This window comes from Chinchilla lanigera, unplaced genomic scaffold, assembly GCF_000276665.1.
Source record: "Chinchilla lanigera isolate Chin_1 unplaced genomic scaffold, ChiLan1.0 scaffold00070, whole genome shotgun sequence".
In the NCBI taxonomy this organism is placed as follows: Eukaryota; Metazoa; Chordata; class Mammalia; order Rodentia; family Chinchillidae; genus Chinchilla; species Chinchilla lanigera.
The window spans coordinates 6,259,160-6,274,217 of NW_004955471.1; the positions used below are offsets into that span (position 1 = coordinate 6,259,160).

At 49.1% G+C, this 15,058-nt stretch overlaps 1 protein-coding gene across 1 annotated transcript in view; it reads right to left on the bottom strand.

Annotated features, from left to right (window-relative positions):
* Gatb (glutamyl-tRNA(Gln) amidotransferase, subunit B) overlaps nt 1-15,058 on the bottom strand; it is an 83,629-nt gene that overhangs the window by 29,133 nt on the left and 39,438 nt on the right. Inside the window, exons 6-9 of the mRNA XM_005400896.1 lie at nt 14,559-14,672; nt 12,350-12,434; nt 11,339-11,383; nt 8,899-9,088 (exon numbers count right to left, since the gene is read on the bottom strand). Coding sequence (XP_005400953.1) covers nt 8,899-9,088; nt 11,339-11,383; nt 12,350-12,434; nt 14,559-14,672 — 434 coding nt within the window. The remainder of the gene's footprint in view (nt 1-8,898; nt 9,089-11,338; nt 11,384-12,349; nt 12,435-14,558; nt 14,673-15,058) is intronic.

A 15,058-nucleotide genomic window follows, 5' to 3' on the forward strand; every position in this document is an offset into this window, starting at 1 on the left:
GCACCAGCGCAGGGACAAGACCGCTGGTTATGTGACAGGGAGTGTCCTGGCAGCTCCAAGGAGCCTGGATTAGCACTCCCAGGCTGGTCAAGGGCTCTCAAGAGTATTTACTAAGTACTCCCCCAAGAACTGGGGACCTGGAAACCTCAGACAGTACTAAGTCCTAGGTTCGTTCCTATACGTGCACGACACTGATAAAGCTTACCATGTGTGCTAGGCACAGTAAGAGATCAATCATGACGCCTAATAGTAAAACTGAACAATCATGATAATACACTGGTAGGAAGGTTTTTAAAAACTTATGAATTATTTCTGCAAGTTTTTATCTGAATTTTTGGACCATGGCTAAAGGTGGGTAACTGGGCACGGGGACGACCACGCCTGCTGGGCACAGTGACAGCTGCCAGCCTGGGAGCGCGGCTGCAAGCTCACAGCAGTAACCGTTACAGGTGCCCTGCCCTGCCCCACATGCTGTCCGTGTATGGACCTCCTTAGTTCCAACAGCAGCCTGTGAGCGAAGACCGAGCAGGACTCTCCTGCCCGTGAGGACACTGAGGTGCTACCGGGCTTGAGGCCACACAGCCAGAGAGCAGCACAGCTGGGATTTGAACCGCTGCGGTCTGTGCGCTTAGCCTCTGTGTGACAGTGCCTGGAAGAACGTGCCCCTCCAGTCCTGGGGTCTGACACTGAGCCACCTACCAGCGTCGGGCACAACTTGGGGCCAGGAGCTCATGGGAAGAAAGCATCTTCCTGCCACTTCCATTATCGTATTTGCTGTCAGCTACTCAATGGCTCTTAACATACTGAAGATGCTGCAGAGGCCCCAGGAATTAGCTTAGGAATGGGAAGGAGAAAAGTGGTAAGCGCACTCGCTCCCTTTGCAAGGTACACCTTGGCCATGTGGCCCAGCACACACCAGCTCCCAGACTGGGGGAAGACGTGGTGCACCCACAGCCCACGCTACACTGGGCTTCCCGGGACAGGCAGGCAGCTGGTGGTCCTTGAGCCTCGCCTCTGCATCTCTCCCACGGCAGAGAAGTCCCTGCGGGCTCCTCAGACCCACATGCTGCATGATTCCCAAGCGCCTTCTGACATAAGACCAATCCCACAGTCTCTCATTAGTTTGGATTTTTTTTGTCTTTTGGAGACAGGGCCCCACTATGCAGTTCAAGCGTGAACTCACTCTGTAGCCCAGGCTGGCCTTGCACTCGCCCTGATCCTCCAGCCTCAGCCTCCCGAGTGCTGGGATGACAGGCATGCGCCACCATACCCGGCTGCGTTCTATTTCTGGCAGTTGTTCCTCTGGTGGAGGTAAACCAAGTGGCGGGTTTATAGCAAAAGGGGCAGTTACACCTGTGGTGACAGTGGATGCTTGTCCCCGAGGCCCCGCCTGTCCCGACTGAATGGCAGTGGTTTCAGCTGGGCGAGGCCCTCATGTTCACCATGTAGCATTTTGCAGAGGCACCAACTAGACCATACCCGGCCCGTGTGTGGCAGGGGTGGGGAGGGGGTCCTGGGCATCTGTGTGGACTTAGACTTAAGGGGCCCATCACCTGCATATGGGGGGCTGTTGTTCCCCCGTTCCTGTGAATCCGGTCATTTCTACGAAACAAGAAAAATAAAGCTCAAACCCAACAACTTCGTGAAACGTGGCCCTGAAAACAACATGAGATGCTGGTGCTGGCGCAGAAACAAAGGAAAGTGGCCTGCAGAGCAGCGGCTCTAGGACAGGAGGCAGAAAGGGCAGGAAGTAAAGGGTGGCGGGGTGCGCGGCGGGGTGCGCGGCAGGGGCTGCAGTCTGTGACGTGGACCTCCCGGGCCATGGGACTCGGTGGGGGTGCCTGGAGACAAAAACGACTCGCTGTAGAAATTTCTTCAGTGGGGAAAACCAGCGGCAGTAACAGGCAGCGGGAGACTAGCCAGGAAGCAGCACTCTTACTTGAGCACGTCCGGAGAAGGCCAGGAGAATTCTGAACCACCGCCGCCACCTCCAAGAATGGAAGGCTGGAAGCAGCTGTGAAAAGCCACACACCACAGGTCTGGCCTCCAGGCTAAGAAATCAGTGGTCCTATGTTGGTCCCCCCAGTTCCCACCCCTGTGTCATTTTCCCAGCGGGCTCGGGAACCTCTAAAGTCTGAGCAGAAAGAATTCTCAACTACTTCACTTGTGCCGCGTTCCTGGCAAAGCACTCACAGCCCGAGTTCAACCCAGGCCACCAGTCCTGTGCACGGAGCATTTAGACTAATGTGAGCATGGATCTCCATTCTCAGAGATGCATTCGCTCCAGGAGAGAAGTGGAGAGAAACCAATTTGGGAGTAAGAATTTCCCTTGGATAATCAAGACACAAATAATTAAGGTAATAAAAGCTGACAGCTGAGCGGCACAACCAAAAGGCTGTACCTGCAAGCACAGGCCCGTGAAGTACGCTGTCAAGAAATCAATCTTGTTGCAGTCACATTCCAATGCACCTAAAATCACCACTGTCAACTCATCCCCACCTGGACAGAAGCTGCGTGCTCGATGGGCTTACGGCAGTGTGGACAAGCACACCTCTGGGACCTGCCAGGAACCTGAGACAATCTACAGTAGCTGCCCCCAAAAGGAAACTGCTCCCCAAGGAGGAAAGCTGGCTTTAGGATGCGTTGGGACAGAACTAGCTGCAGGTCCCAAGGTGCGGCACTCCCTGCACTTTCTCCCGGAGGTCAGCTTTTGGGAGTCAGAGGAGTGGGAGCCAGAACAGCCGCACCTCTGAAAGCCTTGTGTCACTCCCATCTGAAGAAAGGACGCGCTGCTTTTGGAGGGGCAGAGCCAGAAGATACACTTTTTTATTCAGCTTCACCGCAACAAGATTTTGGTTGCATTTTCAGTGAGTAGGGTAACTGTAAAAGCACCTTTAAGCTGGCGAGCCCTGGGTGCCAATTTATAAAATGAATAAAATCAATTTTGAAAATTGCAGGGAGGTGAAATATGGCTGGCAACAGCGTTGACCAAATGGATTTTCCTTCAACGGTAGTTAGAACGTGACTACAGCACTTTGTACCGTGGCAAGGCCGGGCAACCAGTCAATACAGTTTCAGATACTATGTCATACTATTAGCTTCCGAGCAGTACTACAGATGGGCCATACAGATATTTATCACAGGAAATTTTTATATGCAATTCATCCAGGAAGCAAACCAGGCTATTTCTGGCTTAAGAGACTTAAAGAAAAGACTTAAAGAAAAGTTGTTGAAAAATAATCCATTTAACAACCAACTGTGGCCAGGACAGCTTTCCTGTTTCTTTGTCCCTTGGAGACATCTTAACTTTTTCTATGATGTCAGAAACAAAGGATTATGACTTTCAATGGGGAGGAACCGGCCAGAGAAAATGGAGCTGTTCAAATAACACAACAGGCTGAACAGCAAGACTGGCGCACACCCGCAGCAGCACAGTTATCAATTCATGGACTCTCGGTCTCTCGGTTCTGTTTCCCTACAGCCTCTCTGGGCCAGGCTGGGTTTTCTACACTTCCGCCTCGCGTGTGCGCGGCTCTCCTCTCACTGGACTGTGTGTTTTATGTTGCTTGGTATCAGTACTCTCTTCCCTGGCACGTGATCTGGGGCCTCCACTAGGCTGTATTTAGGTATTTTACATTTGATTTTCTGCCCTGTATATGATCCTTGGGGTGAGGGATCTCCCTTCTTCCAGCCAGAAGGGGAACAGCTCTGTTACCTTTGAGGAGCCTCCAAGCTCCCGGTGTTAAGCAGTGAGGGCGGGAGTCAAGCACATCTGTCTCTTCGCCAGGGCTTCAAGGCCTGCCCTGTGCGGGCACTCAGCATGAAAAGCAGCAGGGCCAAGGTGAAAGGCTTGTTTCACAACAGTGACAGCGCCCGGTGGGAAGTAAGCAAGCTCTCAAACTGGGGCTGCCCCGCCAATCCTTTCTCCACCGAAATCTCCCATGCAAGAGGAGATTCAAATCTTTCCCTCTACTGACTTCACATGCAGCCAGCTGCCCTAGGAACGCTTATCTGTTCCTTCCAAAGTGCCTGTTATGGGCCAGGCTGAATGACAGGAGGGACCACGCCACATCACCCCACACCCTCACTTTCCCCAGGGGGAGAAACTTCTCAATGATTCAGGTAGGAGGAGCCATTGTACCTCTAGCAAAACAAATATAACTACAGAGAACGGCTTTTTTTTTTTTTTTTGAGACAGGGTCTTGCTGTGTAGTTCAGGGTGGCCTTGAACTCACTATGTAGCCCAGGCTGGCCTTGAACTCATGGTAGTCCTCCTGCCTCAGCCTCCCGAGTGCTGTGATTACAGATGTGCATCACCACACCCAGCCAGAGGATGGCTTCTATTAGATTTCTTCTCTTTGACTTAAATTTTCTACTTGGAAAATTGACATGGTTTCTCCTTTTCACTGGTGTTGATTTTCACTATATTTGGTAGACAATGATCTACAGGGCAGTCTGGCACCATCAAAAGCAACAGAAGTGATCAAAATTTTTTTCATGAACCTATGTTCTATGACTGTGCTTCACAAAACATTTGTGGGACTATATAAAGGATTAATATTAACAAAAGTAAAAACTACTTTTTACTTAATGAAACAAGGATCCCAACAGTCATTAACTAAAAACATTATTTCCTTTGGCACGGCCTGTTATATATGCAACCAGGCAGCGGAGTTTAGGACAGACAGCCTGCTCCCTGAAGTCAGTGCGGGTGAACCTGGCCTCAACACAGGCATGGGAAAGTTCCTTAACCCGAGATTCCATTTCCTCGCGTGGAAATGGGGAGTACAACAACTCCCGGGCTGTTGTAAGGCTCCATCAGAAGTGGTGAGTGGTACTGGGCCAGGTTCCACACACCTACAATCCCAGGACTAGATGGCTGAAGCAGGAGGATCACCAGCCTGAGCCTAGCCTGGGCAATTTAGAGACTGAGAGAAACTACAAAGTAAAAAATGTACTGGATATGTAGTCCAGGACAAAGGCATCGGGTTCAACCCCTAATACCACCACCAAGAGAGAGTCAGGGCACACTGCGAAGCATATAGCCTGCTGGGAGCCAGGAAGCAAGAAGCCTTGGAATGTGCTGCTGAAACAATGGCTACGATTCTTTTTAGTCCCCAAAAGATACAAGACAACAGAGTTTAGGAAGAGAGGTCCTCATGGAAATCAGCCTGGGATGATTTTGCTAAGGAAAATGTATATACATATGACACTGATTGTTCCAGTAATTACTCCGGGACCACGGACGAGGGGCGGACTCATTATGCTGTCAGAATCTCTCCTCTTTCAGAATCCTAACACCTGCATTTCCACTCCCACATTTCCATTCCTTAATCTTTATAAATGAGGTCTAAAAGCAAGGCAATTTGACATCATATTGGAAAGAAAGATTAGTTAAATAGCTTAATGTCTTAGATGGGGCAAGATATTTATGTGACTGAAAAAACAGAACAGTAATATGTGTGTTTTTTTTTGTTGTTGCTGTTTTTGTTTTTGTCTTTTTGAGACAGGGTCTCGCTATGCAGTTCAGGCTGGCCTTGAGCTCACTTTGTAGCCCAGGCTGGTCTCGAACTTGCAACGATCCACGATTCTCCTGCCTCAGCCTCCCAAGTGCTGGGATTACAGGTGTGCGCCACCCCACCCAGCTGGATTTTTTTGTTGTTTGTTTGCCTTTTTTGTTTTTAACCAGGCACAGTAGCACACGCCTGCCCACAATCCCAGCCCTTTGGAGGCGGAGGAAGGGGAAACGCGTTTGAGGCCAGCCTGCACAACTTAGCGAGACCCTGTCTGAAAAAATTAAGTGGACCAGGGATGTATCGCAGTGGTAGAGCACCTGCCTAGCATATGGAAGGCCCTGAATTCAGTCCCCAGTAGCTAGAAAACAAACTTTAGGTTTTGTTTCAGAATGGGATTCTCGGGAGGGTCTAAAAAAGAAACTCAGATGCAGAATGGTTTAATGTCCTAATGAAATGGGTTCAAAATGCAACAGTCAGACAGACCAAGTCACCTGCAGTGTGATGTGGCAGAAGCAGCTGACCGGGGCTTCTCGCCTGGAGCCGGATGAGCTACATCGCCTGAAAGGTTTCCGCACATGCCCTTTGGAAATGGGATGGCTTTCGCAAGGAGCACTACTGCTCCTGGGATTGCCCTGTGTCCATCAGTCATGCAGGCCTGCTGTGTGCCTGATGCTAAGAATTAAGAGTTCTCTAAATAGCAAAGATCATACTAACAATACATGATTCACTACTTACCGCAAAACACAACGCAGATGCAGACCGAGATAAAGGTGAGTTAAACTCCCAAGTTTTGCTGTTTGTGGGTGAGGCCTGTACATGGGGGCGGCCTGTGCACACTGCTTAATTAAACAGGTGATCCAAAGGCAGAGTGGGAGCGGAGCAGCGCCCCTGCAAAGCACACCTCCATGGCTGCTATTTATTTAATGAATACTCCTGGGCACTCTTTAAATTGAAAGATGGTTCATTAGATTTGTGCATCTGCCCTTCTCAGCAATCTGTTGTGCTTCTGATGAAGGCAGAGAAAAACACGAACATATCATTTTCGGGAATGTTATGAGTAACTCTGCTTCCAATGATTACAGAATCATAAAGGGCTCAGGCTGCCTAATTTCGGGGAAACAATTTGTCTGAAACATTCTCTGTCCAGTCCTATCTTGTTCTAGTCTCATTTATCTTGGAAACTTCAAGTACTAGTCCTTTGACTTTTTAAAAATTAATTACCTAATACGTTATCTGGAACCTATAAAAATAAACTGCATTTAAGGTACCAGAGAGTAAGTCTCTTTTAAAAAAAAAAAAAAACAGAGGCTTTAAAGCATCACCTCCTTCTTAAAGCCCTCTTTTGCTGTCCCCATGGAGTCAGCTGCCACCTCCCCCAGGCTCCCCTCTCAGCCCAGTGACAGTCTGCGCCGGGCTGGTGGCTGTGGTCACAGGTACGCACGCAAACTCTAGGGAGGCAACAGCAACAGCAACAACAAAAAAATCTTAAAACCAAAAAACCCCCACCTCTGCCCTAGTACCTGCTACACAGCAGAGGCTAACCCAAGGGCTGAACACCACAATCCAAGGTAGGCTTGCTTAAATAAACTATGAAAACATACACTCACTTGTCTGTCACCATTTAGGAAACATTTGCTCAAAGCCTACTAGGTTTTGGCTCCACAAAGGATGCATGAATGAAGACGGGGACACAAACACAATGACGAGAACCACCAGCCCAGAGCATGCCGGTCGTGGCCTAGAGCAGAACAATCTCGGAAACGTTCTCTGAAGATGAGTATTTTCAGACACTGAAATAGTCCCGCACAGAAATAGCTGTTGCTTGAGAGAGACCTGAAATGGTCGTTTCTCTTCTCTTGTGGAGAAAGGCGGTGTATAAAAGGATTCCGGACATCATATTTAGCAGCAGCTTCTCTCAGGTCACAGTCTTGCGGAAAGACACGGCCATGAAACCTTGGTTTATCACACGCTGCCTCAAAGGACCGGCTTTTCCTCAGCTGGTCAAAGGCCAAACGCAAAGGAGTGAGCAACTGTGAGGCTGAGCAGTCCCAGCCCCACTCCCCATCCCTATCTAAGCTGGCAAAGAGGCATGAAGTGCGGGTGTGGGGTTCAGCACTTACTGCAAGGGGCTGGGAGTTCACTGGTGAAGACGGTAGGGAAGAAGTGTAAGACCGAAGCTCAGGTTTGTTAGCAGACTGGGCGAAGTGCACGAGCGTAGGAGGCTCAGGTTAAGAGCTGCTCTGTACCGCACTCCGAGGGATGGATTCCTACATCCGAGAGTGGGCATAAAGAACACTGCCGTGTTCATCTGTGCTGAGAGACGGAAGCAGTGCTGTCCTCAGAGTGCTGAGAAAGATACTCCAAAACGTCACTGCAATGCGCTGGCAGAACTGCCAACGTTACAGTGCAGTGACAGAACTGATGTCTCAAAGAGACACGGTGGCAGCCCACGGGAGGCGGTGACCAAGTCTGTCTAAAGTATTAGAAAATAACAGACTGTACCTAGTCATTACTGGTCGTAAAAGAGGAGTTTTCATGTGAGGCACTCTGGATGCTTCTTGAGGTTAAGGAGAACCACGGATGAGCCCAGTGAGCTGCGTACCTTCCTCTGAACCGCCAGGCTGCTGCTACTGAGGTGCATTACACACAGATAAATATGTGTATCTAACACCCCATGTAGTTATTATTGGTCACAGAAAGCAAAACCCTTGTTCCCACAGATTCTGCTGCTCCAAAAGATGACTGCGGCCTGTACTCACTCCCTGCAAGCAATAGCTGCAAAGCTTTCCACCTCCTCCTTTCACGGACAAGACAACAACTGTGACAAAACGCTGCACTCACGGATGTGGTGTCACTTTAATATCACTATGACAAAGAAACCCACGAAGCTTAGCTCTGTGAAGGGTGGAAAATCCCTAAGCAGATTTCAGTGGTGTCAGGTTCTCGAGTGGCCCCGTTGGATGCAACCTCAAACCCCAAAGGACTGAATCTTGTAGTCCGTTTCCTGCATTGTGAGGAGTAGACGTTTACTTCCACAACTGATAAAACACAGGGGCAGCCTGAGGACCTAGCATCCTGCCAGACCCTGTCATGGTTTGATGCTGTTAGATGTCTAGAAACCCTATACCCTGATTTTCTGTCCTGCAGACACATGGGAAAAGTACTCATCCATAACATCTGGACTGACTTCCCGTCTCCAAGGCTGCTGTGCGCAGCTGTTCACATCTCCGCTAGAGAAAGGAAAACGTGACACTGTTTGAGGAGCGTGTACTGCAGTGGCAGTGAGCAAGGGTTACTGCGCCTCACTCTCCTGAAAGGCCCTAAGTACTCAGGGAGAAATCTGCCCCTCCTCCACCAAGTGCGTGTACCCCGTGGTACCCACCAGCAGTGCGAAGCTGTGCTCGGGCAGCATCCCGTATTGCTGGACCAGCCGCTTCCGGGTCGCACTGGGCAGCTCGGGTAGCGCGTCCCGAATCTGGTCGATATTGATCACTTGCTGAGAATCTGCACCCGCGGGCAGAGACGCTGTGTCGTAGAGCACCAGGGGAGGCAGGTTGGGCTCTGGCATAAACCTAGGCAGAGAGAACAGACAGGACCTGAATCTGGAGTATCTGGACTACTCAGAATCACAGATCTACCTCTGATATGAATGTCTCCGGAGTCAGATGCTATGTTACTTGCAAGTATTTTTGAATGTCCTAGTCTATCCATTCTCCCTGTTTCCCAGGGAAGTCTGTGTGCACGGTGCTTGCGAAGTCCCCAAGTCACCACACCTGCCACCTCCCACGCTTGTAAAGCAGTGGTGAGTGAAATAAGTGTAACACAGGGCTAAACCACACTTTGATTTACAATCATGGATAAAGTACATTCGCAAAACACAGGCTGGAAATAAGAGGACCAAAGGAGAACAATTTATGTATTAGGAAAAGAAGTGATTTTCCCGTTTTTTAATTCCTGCTTCTTGCAATGTCTGTGTAACAAACAAAAAGTCAAAGAAAAACTCCAAACTGGCCTCCTCGAGAGGTCTAAGCATGTAAAGATTTCGCCTGAACGTAACATGGACACTGGAGGGAGGCGTGAGCAGGTGGGGCTCAGGACACGTTAGGCCAGCGAAACAATTCTGCGTGACGCCGTCACGGAGGGTATGTGTTACTACGCACACATCACAGCCCACAGAATGTACGATTCGAAGGGTGAACCCCCGTGGGAACTATGGACCTTAGCGAATAATGAGCTATCAGAATCAGTTCATCACTGTAACAAAAAGACCACACAAACTCAAGACGTTAAGGAGGGGCGCTGGGTTGGACAGGAGGCAGTGAGTATATCAGAACTCTATTTTCCACTCAGTTTTGCTGTAAATCTGAAGCTGCTGTAAAGAATAAAGACTTTGAGAAATATCTATGATGCCGAACCACCGCATATATCTTATGAAACACGTCCCTGCTCTCTGCCATTCCAGCAGTAATGTCTTCTCTCTGCCCATAATCGTCGAGGGGCTCCCGTAAAAGCAGGATAATGAAGACCAAATCGTGGTTCGAAGGTAACAGACTAGGAGGCAAGCGGCTCATCAACTCACGGCCAGATCTCTGCCACGAAGCAGTCTCGCTTCTGAGAAGAGGAAACCAAAAGGAGGCTTCCTGAAACTACCAACTTGGACGATGGAGCAGAAGCCACTGGCTGAATTAAAAGGCAAACTCCATGCTTGTCTTAGTTACTTTTCTCACTGCTGAGACGAAACACCTGACGCCCAGAGTTAAGGGAGAAAAGGTTTATTTAGCTCACAGAGTCTGTGGAGGTTTCAGTCCGTACTGGGCTGGCTCCAAGGCAGACAGGCCTCACAGAGGAGAAAGAGTCATAGTGGGCAGAGGGTAGCAAAGCAACAAGGGACCTTAACAGCCTCTTTCTGCCCCTTTTATACTCTATCGAGGCTACTGGGACTAGGGCGGTGCCTAACCAAATGAGCAGGCCAATTTAGCAATCACACACCCTTAATCCCAGCACCGCTCCATAAATCAATCACATACTCAGACTCAGCCACCTCTGGAAAAGCCCTGTCTAAGGCTGAGTGAGGCTCTGGGGGCCATCTAGACAAAAACTCTAATGATGGCCCATGAGAAAGCAGCATAATACGGCCGGGAGCAGCAGTGAAGAACAAAGAAGTTTCTTCCAAGACATGGCCTGAACTAGGAGCTCACAGACAGGCCAGGACTCCTTGGGGTGAGGGCTACACGTGCTCCGTCCTGCCGGCCACAGTGGCACGGGCAGCCCTGCGCCTCACAGAGGAGATGTGGGCTCATCTCAGCAACTTTGCTGCTTAAAGCTCCGTCTTTCCAACCTGCTCAACTCAATGGAAAAAGCGAGAGGTTCAATTTGTCTCAAGCCCATCTTTACTAATGGCTTTATTCACAGGTCCTCTATTAATTCCAGCTTGTTTACTCTGTCAATGAAATAGCATCCCCCGAGGTCTGAAGGGAACTGCATTAACATAGACATACGCGGGGCACTTCAGTGCATTACAGAATTTGCTGCTGAAGGTAAAAACAAGAAAGGCCAGGGCACCGACCTCAAATGGCATCCTCTTTGCTCAGCTACAGCAGCTCTGACACAGAAGCAAGTGAATAAGTGTCTGCAAAAGCCGAATCCCATCAAAGAAGGGGCTCTGGGGCTAACACATCCCAGTGTACACACTAATTTTCCATCACATAATAACAATAAAAGTAATTCCTACGAGGTCTCCAGGGTCATCAGGATCTCTGAATGGATCTGAAACGTGCCCATACCCACAGTAGGTAATAACATCTGACACGAGAGGTGGTCACCTGTAGTCCTGCTTTCCTTCCTTGTCCCTCATTGGCACGGTGCACCTGTAACAGTCAGAGAAGAAAACACTGAGCAGACGCTCCTCACAGTACAGCCACCCCACAGGCAGAGGAGTGGTGCTAGGTGTGGTTCCCAGCTTGCTGCTACTGGGAGGAGGTCTAACTTTACCAGGGGCGGCTGGGGGGAGGCCCGCAGGCTGCTGGAGCTGCGCCCATGAAGGGCTCTGCGGGAACCTGGTCTCCCTCCCGCTTCCCTGCGATGATGTACAGCACAGGCCCAAGGAGACGGGGCTGACCAACCGCAGACTACAATCACTGCCCTGTGTGTGAGCCAAAGCTCTTCTCTTTGTATGCTGTTTATCCGTGATACCTGTCACTACAGGGGAAAGATGATTAAAAGGGTTTCCCCAACCTGTAAGGGGACATAGGTAAATGTAAGTTCTTCAACTTGCCATCAGCAATAAATTGCTTCACTGTTTCCAAGTCAAAAAAATGTTTTTGTGGCGATGGAAATGGAACCCAGGGATTGCATGTGCTAGGCAAGTGCTCTACCACTGAGCTACAGCTCAGTCAAGTTTCCAGCCTTTGGTCAGCTCAAGATTTTACGCTTTGGAGTTTTCAGTACTCTGCTTAAGGAATAAGATCCTCAGAAATGAGTCAGAAAATCAAGGTCAGAGCTAGGTCTAAATTGCAACCAGGTTTTAGTCTATCTACCTCTAGCCTAAGCTGGTATAGGTCTGAGAGATTACTTAAAAGTAAACATTTTTTTTATAAAGCATGGAAACTGGAAGAGAGAAATCTAGGACTATGACCAAGCACTGCTAAATAAGTCTGGGTCTTATAATACAGGAGTATTATACCCCTGTGGGCGACAGTGTTTTCTGCTTGCTAATGAGGAAAGCCAAGTGCAGGGAAGCTAAGGAGCCCTTCGGCCACAAAGCAGGTCTGTGGCTGAGCCCGGATCTCTCTGCCCACCCACTGTATTCAAGGTGCTTAGGAATGCAAACTCACCCCAGCTTGGGGTCAAAGGAGCGAGTTTCATTCAGAATTTCACCTCCGCTCTCAAGTTCATTGATTTGCCTCTGAATTTCATGGTCTACAAGAAACAATAATTTAGTATCATAGTTTGATTATACCTTTAATCAATTCAGGCAATAATTAGAAACCTTTTTCAATCTTAAAGTCAGAGGATAATTAGGAAGATTGTGTATAATAACCCTTCCCTTGCATGCTGTATTTTCTCTTCACTGCCATCACAGAACACTGATGCTGGAAATGGCCCCAAGTTTTTTGAGAAAACTCAGGTTTGGAGAGAGTAAGCAATCCAATACAGATTACACAATTTGGCAGACACAAGGCTAAGACCCGTATGTGGGTCTGATGACTGCAGAGCTAGGACTGGTGCCAGCAGGGACTCTTACTCTGGGACCTGTGGATGGGCTGTGAGGGGCCCTGCTACCCCCTAAAATGACATATGAAATGTGAATGTTTAGAGAGAGGACTCACACCCCCATTTTATAGATAGCTAAGCTCTCTTATGAAAATAAACCTTCCCTTAACTCCTCACTCTGCCATACGCCATCTTCCCTTGCTCAGATCCAAATGCTTTGATCTAAACTGCTAAGCAGCAGTAACACCAAACATGCCCACTTTGGCTCATGCCTGCCCCACTCCATAGCTCTCACATGAGATCACGGCCACAAGGTCCAACATAGCGAGGAAAAAGGTGATACAAAAATGCCAGGCTTGGAGAATAAGCCCAAGACGTCGAAGCGCTGGTTGCCCCAGGATGAGTTTTGCTGTAGGTAGGTTCCTGACTGTTGCTCCAAAGGGAACTTCATAGGACAAAAGGACACTAGGGATGCCAGAAACGTAACTCACTGCAGATGAATCTACTTTCGCTCTTTTTGTAGGTTCCTTACAGTGACGGGTCCCAGAACACCACTGTGTCTAAGGTGAACTGAAACTTTCATCCTCCTGTCCCCAGATTCCCCCTCACAAGCCTGGGTGACCAGTCTGAGTCCCTGCTTCACAGCGTGGTTGCAGAAGTATGGACTATATCCCCTTCCAGAGACAGAAGGGCACCCTCTTTGGTCTGCATTTATACGGGAACCTTTTCTTTCCCTTCCCCTTCCCAGAAATTATCTCCTTGACCATTTTACGGTGTTTTCCTGGACATCTGTGGACTCCAAATGTCTTCACTGAGGTTGATCATTTTGGGTTCAGGCTGATGAGATTTTATACCAGACCAGAATCATCTTTTCTGCATTGCTTTTAGCATTTCTCTTGGCAAGATCCAGGATTCTACTAAACATCTCCCCTACGGCAGTGTTCTGGCAACATATTCAGAGGTCTAGTTGTATGTACACTCTTGAAGGGACGCACTTTAAACTCATCCCTGACTCCTCCTTTCTCTCTAGACATCTTTGGTTTTTTAAAAAAACTGGTTTTTAGACCTGAGATGACCCCCTCAGAGTCACAGTCATTGGTTTCTATGGGACTGCTCAGACGTTTATCCTCTACCCTGTTCTATTTCAATTATGTATCTGTCATCCATGAACACAGCATGGGGTTCCAATAAGTCTGACTCTGACTGCACAGGCACGTGCGACCTATTAGTAGAAAAGAGTACAAAGCAGAGGAACATTAGGCCACACTATGGCCCATCTAAAACAAACGAATATGATTTCATACAGTTCAAGCCACGAACTGAACAAACTTGACTTTATAAAGAATGCGGCCCATGGCAAAACACAGACACAATATTCTGTGAATCCTCCCAGGAAGAGCTAGAGTCTATCTTTTCTGTCCTGAGGCTGCTTTGAATTCAGTCTGCTCTGAATAGGATGTGCTGGAGGTGACATGGTGTGAGTTGTACAGATTAGGACTCGGGCGGGCTTGTGGCTTCCGTCTCCTTTCTCTCCTGGACGTGCTCACCGGCAGATAAGAAGTCTGGGTGAGACAGGTGACGGGGAAGGACCGCGTGGGCAAGGAAGCCACCAGGATAGGAGCCCATGGGAACAAGACCAGGCCTGACCTCCATTTCTGCTGACCTGTCAGCTTCCCACAGCTGCAGGCGGGGGCAGAGGCAGCACCAGCGAAAGAGCCACTGTCCACAGAACTGAACACCAAAGTGGTCACTCATAAGCCACTCAGGGGGCCTGTCACCCAGCAGGTGAGGATGGACAGACAGGACAGGAGGAGCACAGCAGACACTCACCTATGGCTCTGGCCAGGAACCTGATGCTGTTGAGATTCTTCACTTCGGTTCGGATGCCCAGCGGCTCCCCAGGGTGATGCACGGATATATTTGCATCCACTCTCAGCTGGCCCTCTGGAGAGACAGGAAGAAGAAAACCTGGAGAAAATCCTTGAGGCAGCACGGTCTTCTTAAAGCGGAGGGAATGAAGGGAGCTGTACCACAGCCACCCAGCCTTAGAGAAGGCAGGCGCGTCCTGAAGCTCGCGGCTGGGCCTCCACCTCCATTCCAGAGAGCAGTTGGGGGCCTGTGCATCGGAGGGGCGCCCTCCCGTGTTTATGCGTGTGTGGGTCCACGCAGGTGTACTTGTGCACATACAGGAGAAAAGCTTCAGATACACCAGCTGAATCTAATTTCTTTTATGCTAAATAAGAACAATACTTTTAAGGTAGAGATTTACTCTGCAGTTTTATTCTGAATTTCTTTTACAAAGTGTCAAAACCAGGTTGGTGGTTGGCAGG